The sequence below is a fragment of the Seriola lalandi genome, unplaced genomic scaffold (assembly GCF_002814215.2).
Source record: "Seriola lalandi dorsalis isolate HSWRI2012SDOR001 ecotype SW California unplaced genomic scaffold, Sedor1 jcf7180002054875, whole genome shotgun sequence".
Taxonomy (NCBI): Eukaryota; Metazoa; Chordata; class Actinopteri; order Carangiformes; family Carangidae; genus Seriola; species Seriola lalandi.
The window spans coordinates 1197436-1204047 of NW_019525428.1; the positions used below are offsets into that span (position 1 = coordinate 1197436).

The 6612-nt window shown below is 44.0% G+C and overlaps 1 protein-coding gene across 10 annotated transcripts in view; it reads left to right on the forward strand.

The window, feature by feature from the left end:
• myo18ab (myosin XVIIIA b) overlaps positions 1 to 6612 on the forward strand; it is a 107227-nt gene that overhangs the window by 74525 nt on the left and 26090 nt on the right. For all 10 annotated transcript variants that reach the window (XM_023428436.2, XM_087179897.1, XM_087179894.1 and 7 more), the window contains 7 exons: positions 953 to 1064; positions 2142 to 2269; positions 3091 to 3245; positions 3492 to 3615; positions 4091 to 4198; positions 4290 to 4382; positions 4849 to 4959. In XM_023428436.2, the coding sequence (XP_023284204.1) occupies positions 953 to 1064; positions 2142 to 2269; positions 3091 to 3245; positions 3492 to 3615; positions 4091 to 4198; positions 4290 to 4382; positions 4849 to 4959 (831 nt within the window). The remainder of the gene's footprint in view (positions 1 to 952; positions 1065 to 2141; positions 2270 to 3090; positions 3246 to 3491; positions 3616 to 4090; positions 4199 to 4289; positions 4383 to 4848; positions 4960 to 6612) is intronic.

Below are 6612 nucleotides of genomic sequence, written 5' to 3' on the forward strand. Positions count from 1 at the left end.
GGGCGTTCAGATAGATTCATCCAGTGTCTGCTCGGATGGCCGCGGGGAGGGGCTGCCTACAAATGGCCTGGCTGTTAGAAATGTGGGATGGATTTTTCTTGTCTTGTTGTGTTTGTGATGGAGGGAGCGGCACAATGGAGCATTCTGGGTATTCACACAGAGGGAAAGTCACTGTGTCCCAAATCTAGGGGACGAGGTCCACGAAGGTGTGGACCATCGTTGACCAAACTGAAATGAGACGGTTGGTCTTTGTACCGTTACCTGCTGAACTAGAGCTGAAACCAAATACTTACATTTAAAAGTGTAATCCTCAGGCTGTGTGTGGCTGTTGTTAGCTGCCACATTATTTTCACTACCGGAGTGCAATGAATCATGGGATAGGCCGGGCCGTGACGGATCCGCCCGTTGGATCCTCCATTGTCCAGGAAAAAATAGGACGGCCTGGTCACGCCGCTGGGACGCAGTCGCTCCTCGAATGCAGCCTCCGAAGCAGCACAGCTTTGAGTTTCAGTCACGCAGCCCTCATTAACTTCACGTTACAGCTCTGATAGGGCAGCAACTTCGTCAGTGAAGCTCTCGCCCTTTCAGTCGCTTAGCAACATGGCCTTTGCATCCCGTTGACCGGTGGACAGTTACTTCTCTGGCAGCAGAGGATGACTCCTTCAGTTCTGACCGGCTCACTAAGTCAGGGCTCTTACGCCACTGGCTGGGTTCAGCTAACACTAGGAGAGGTTTAACCCACGGTTACAGCTTCAACCGACAGGAGTCTGACTCCAGGACCGTTGTGTGGTCAGTAACTGGCTCTGACCATCGTGAGTGACGTCTCAACTCGAACCCCAGCAGCTCTTACAAACAGCATCATTAAAAACCAGCTGTTATCACTTCACGATGAGTCCGGGGTTCAGCTCCGGAGACAGATGTGTTCACAGCTTCTTCCTGTCTCTCCCTCCAGGCCAAGTTCGACAGCATGAAGAAGCAGATGGAGTCCATGGAGATGGAGGTGATGGAGGCTCGACTCATCAGGGCCTCGGAGCTCAATGGAGAGATGGATGATGACGACACAGGTCAGACACACTCCTCCAACACATAGACACTGTGGACAAAATAACAGAAACACTCCAGCACAGTCGCTCAGTTGTCATGGAGATAAAATTTCCAACTTATTTTCACACATGAAGAAAGAAAAAATGATCACGGCAACAGAAATGTTCACTTGCCTCTCTGGGCTTCTGTAGATTTCAAATAAGTTGAAATATTTGTTTTGTGGTTGAAGCTTTTGGAACATTTTAGGCTTAATTGATAATTTTCATCACAGAATCAAAAAGTCACAACAAAATTGGATCAACATCTGTCTGACAAAATTTCAAAGAAGGTCAAAAACCAATTGCATTGAGTTACTGCCAGAGTTTCTGTTTTTTCCTTTGCACTGTGAGTGTTTTCCAAACACAGAGCAACTGTATCGATGAAAAAGGAAAGGTGATCACAATTAGTCTTTCAACAATAATAACTTCATTTGGTCACAATAACAAACATCTGGTTGGATGAACACCACCTGACAAGCTTGTATCATCAAACTTGTGTTGTGGTTTTGTGTGTGTGTGTGTGTGTGCGCGTGTGTGTGTGTGTGTGTGTGTGTGTGTGTGTGTGTGTGTGTGAACCGTACGGACACACACTCCCACACAGACGTTCTAATAGTGGTAATTCACTCTGAGAGAAAAGGCCAGCGTGTGTTCTTCAGTGGAGGTGTGGGAGCTGCAGGGGTGGCGTCCGCCTGGTGCTCTGACAAAAGCCAAGAAAAATCCAGTCTGAAGGAGTACTTTAGAAATGGATCAGTTAAAAGTGAAAAACGAAGCGAGGATATTCAGCCCCTGCCCCCTGCCCCCCGCCCCCTGCGGTCAGGCCACCGGCTGCCTTTGTGATGGATTGAAAATTGAATGTTGAAAAGTGGCTTTTTGTTGCGTAGGTTTGAACAGCTTTGCTTGTTTGTACCCGAGCGCTGCTTTCACTCTATCATGAAGGTCTTCTTCATGTCACTCGAAGAACATTTAGTTATGTGTAAGTTGAGTCATAACGGTATTTTTAGTCTTATAAAAATGCATCCGAGGAGGAATAAGCGGCTGACTGTCGTGCTGATGTGACAGGAGGGGAGTGGAGGCTGAAGTACGAGCGAGCCATCAGGGAGATCGAGTTCACCAAGAAGAGACTGCAGCAGGAGTTTGACGACAAGCTGGAGGTGGAGCAGCAGAACAAACGGCAGCTGGAGAGGAGGGTGAGCGGACACACACACACACACACACACACACACACACACACACACACACACACACAGTAACGACCACCATGCAGCGTCACTCTCTCTGTGTGTTGTGGAATTCATTGATTTTAATTTTAAGTTTTCAAGCAGAATTGAATGAAATCAATTTCAATACATTTATCATCCGTGGTGCGAGATAAGACTCTTCCCAAATCATCAACACTCAGTCTTTGGCATGAAATTACCATTGAATTTTGTTGATATCATTCATATCACCTAGACGACGCGTAGGCCTCTTGAAAAATCCTCTTGTGCCTCCAGCAACTCAAATTTTTCACTTTTTCAAGGTCTATTAAATCGATTGGCTTGAAATTTCATTATTAAACGCTTCCATGGCTCCCGGGTCATTAGGTGTATCTTAATGTTTCTTTCCCAGCGGACTTATTACAGGAACTTCCTGTCTTCAGTCTTAAGTAAAGGCGGGAAGCGTATAAGACAGGATTTGTTGTAATTTGTTAATACAGAAGCAATTCTTAACTCACTTTAAGGAGCCTGTTTTACCTCAGGTGAGGAAATCTTAAATACTCATTCCAACATCGGTTATCAACTTTTATATCTGTTACCTAGCAACCAGTGCTGCTTTTTCTCATTTCATCCCACTGAGGTGTTTTGGTAACACATCAGATTTCTCACTGAAACAAACAAAAAAATGGCCGCTTCACTCTGAAAATCCCCCTCGGCAAAAAAAAAAAGATAGGCTTTGCAAGTTAGGAAGGAAGTTTCTGTGATACGGCCCCAGTTCAGATGTTTGTGTGTGTGTATGTGTGATTGTGCAGATCAGCGACCTGCAGGCCGATAACGAGGAGTCCCAGAGAAACATCCAGCAGCTGAAGAAGAAAACTCAACGACTGACGGCCGAACTGCAGGACACCAAACTTCACCTGGAGGGACAGCAGAGCCGCAACCACGACCTGGAGAAGAAGCAAAGAAAGTCAGTACACAAACACACACACACACACACATACACACACACACACATACACATGTCTGAGCAGGTGTCTGTAGACACACCTGACTTCACACACACTGAGGAGGGTCCAGTGGTTTTCCTGTAGTATCACAAATAGTAAAGAGAAAACTGTTGTGTTCCAGATTGTTTGTAGCATCGTGCTGTGCAGAGAGTGTGAACATCCTTGTGTGTGTGTGTGTGTGTGTGTGTGTGTGTGTTTGCCTGCAGGTTTGACGGTGAGCTGAGTGCAGCCCAGGAGGAGGTGCAGAGGGAGAAGAGCCTGAGGGAGAAACTCGCCCGAGAGAAGGACATGCTGACCGGAGAGGCCTTCAGCCTCCGGCAGCAGCTCGAGGTTCGTGTCTGTTCAGTCCAGTTTTTTGGTTCTCATCATGTAATAAGAACTAGAACCAGTTAGTGACAATTCTCACACCCGTAAAATGCAGTGCATGCTGGGACTGTTTCTTTTGTTGCATTGGGCAGTAAGTGTAGTAAATGTGTCATGCATCAGTTTTAAAAACTTATAGTTTAACATATTTTATTTAGTCTGTTAGAAACATGTGGATCTTTCTTACATGTCTGTTAAAGCTCTGCAGGTTTGCAGCATGCATGTCTACACAGAATGTGTTTGAAATCATAAACCCAGGTTGTGTGTGTGTTTGTGTGTGTGTGTGTGTGTGTGTGTGTGTGTGTGTGTGTGCGCCTCATACCGACCTGCTGAGCTGAGTAAATAACTGCTCAGCCATCTCTCTGTCCCTGTGCCGTGTTCAAACTGTAATCCCCTGACGGCCCCCTCCCTTCTGTTCTGACTGAAACCATCTGTCCTGCAGGACAAGGACCTGGAGGTGTGTGCAGTCAACCTGAAGCTGGACCAGCTGGAGGCTGAGCTGCAGGACCTCAACTCCCAGGAATCCAAAGATGAGGCATCGCTGGCCAAGGTTCCTGTTTGTGTTGTTTTTATTGCTGTATTGAAACTTGAAACTATGTACTGTATGAATATATATGTATGATGTATAATGTTTGATTCAGGTGAAGAAGCAGCTTCGCGACCTGGAGGCCAAGGTGAAGGACCAGGAGGAGGAGCTGGATGAGCAGGCTGGCACCATCCAGATGTTAGAACAGGTACAGACTCACACACACACACACACACACACACACACACACACACACACACACAGCAGAAAACATTAGCATTAGTTTGGAGTGAGTTGAGATAGATGCAAGTTCAAAATTCAGTCTCCTGTAGCTTTTGTTTTCATCAGCTCCTGAGAAAAATATCTGGCTCTTCAGCTGCTTAAAGCAAATCAAAACAATGAACTTAAAGAAGCTAAAAAGAATAAGAAGCTAAGTGACTCCATAGAACTGAGAGGAACTGTGGAGCTGGTCAGGCACTTCTGATGGAGTGTACCGGCGCCTTAAGTCATTGCTTTGTCGGCTTAAAGACAGAATAGAGCAGGGATTTACCAAACTGCTTTTCCAGCACCTTAACATTTACCGGCAGCGTGTCAGGTCCCTTGTACATGTTCAGCAAAGTGTTCTTTTAAGCCACAGGTGATTGCGGAGCGTAAAGTGTCTGTTTTTCTTCCAGGCCAAGCTGCGTCTGGAGATGGAGATGGAGCGTTTACGTCAAACCCATTCCAAGGAGATTGAGAGCAAAGACGACGAGGTGGAAGAGATCAGACAGTCGTGCAGCAAGAAGGTGAAGTTCATTACACTCACATGCTCATGTTTCACTGCACACTGTTGTTTCAGTTCGCTGTGATTTAAAGTCTGAGGGGAAGCAGGTGTAAAATGTGGAAAAGCATTTATACTTTGCTGCTTCTTCACTCCTGAAGGCAGTCCAGATCAGAAAGGAACCAATCAAATACGGTCAAAACTCAAGCAGCTGACACAAGATTTCCTGACGTTTAGTTCCTGCAATAATATTCTATATTGATTTATCTATAATGTCTGAATTGAGAATCTTCCCCCACCTCACCTGAAGTTGATTATTATACTTTTCTCCATGTTGAGAAAGAGTGACAGACACAAACAGTCACACATCAGTCACTTCCTCTTTAGCGATGTTGTCCACTAAATAAAAGCGTTGCAGCAATGCTTTATTTTAAGCTACTGTGAGCTTTTATTCTGACAGGAAGTTCTAAAGGTTCTGTCTGAAATAGCCGACCTACGATGTGTGATATGAAAAATCAAAAAAGAAAAACTGAATGTGGGCCAGCGCTCCACATGTGAACAGTGATGAAGTCAATTCAAGCTGCATTTATGTCAATCAATTTCTAAAATAAGTCTTTGATTGTGTTCTGGACGCCATTTGATGGATTACAAAAATAATCCTGTATCAAGATGTGAGACTAAAGGGGGCGGAGCTTTTGCAGGGCAACACGGCTCTGGAACAAAACTCACAAAATCAGTATCATCTTTTAAATCGCTTCTAAAAACACATTTCTGTCACAAAGCTTTTAAATCATTTATTTTTAATATTTCACATAGTTTTACATTGTTTGTTTGTGTTTCTGTTTTTATTGTGTTTTTATCGTTTTATTTTTATCTTGAGTAATTTGTTTTAATGTGTTTGTTGTTTCTTTTATTATTCTATCCTTGTGATCTCTGATTTTGATAAGTGCTCTATAAATAAACATTATTATTATTATTATTATTATTATTTAGTTTCATTGCTTTTCAGATATGAGCAACAGGAGCCTTTAGCATGTTTAGCATCTTAGCTAGCTGTACAGCAGTAGCACATCAGAGACAGATCGTTATCTGTAATCACACCCTCTTTTCGAGGTGATCACATGTCACCGAGACACTTCTGTTTCCTGATCCGTCCCTGCTTTCATTTTGTTGCTGATGCCGTTTGCTGTTAACACGTTCTCCGTGTTTTACCTGCTGCTCTCTCTCTCTCTCTCTCTCTCTCCGTCACCGTGTGCCGCCACTTTGCTTGTTGGAATCTGGCTTCATGTTTTTTCAGCTCTGTTACCGTCGCTGTTATTAATGCTGTTTTGTATTTGTTTTGCTTTGTCAGTGCCGACACCCCATCGCTGCCCTCCGCTGATGGAGGCCTCATTAGCCCACACACCATCACATAATTAGGTTTTTCTACACTTACACGAGCTGGGAATACTCCACAGTGACATTTACACACTGATGTATTATTTAATGAAGGATTGAGCTGAATAAATAAATGATGGGAGATTTTTTGGAGAGTGTTAGAATTCATCTATTTTTACAGCCAATGTGATAATGAGTTATTGGTTTTGAATATCTCCACATCTAATAGATGAATTGGCACAAAATGTAGTGCAGATACTGTTACAATTCATGACGATAATCACAATAATTGATTATTGTC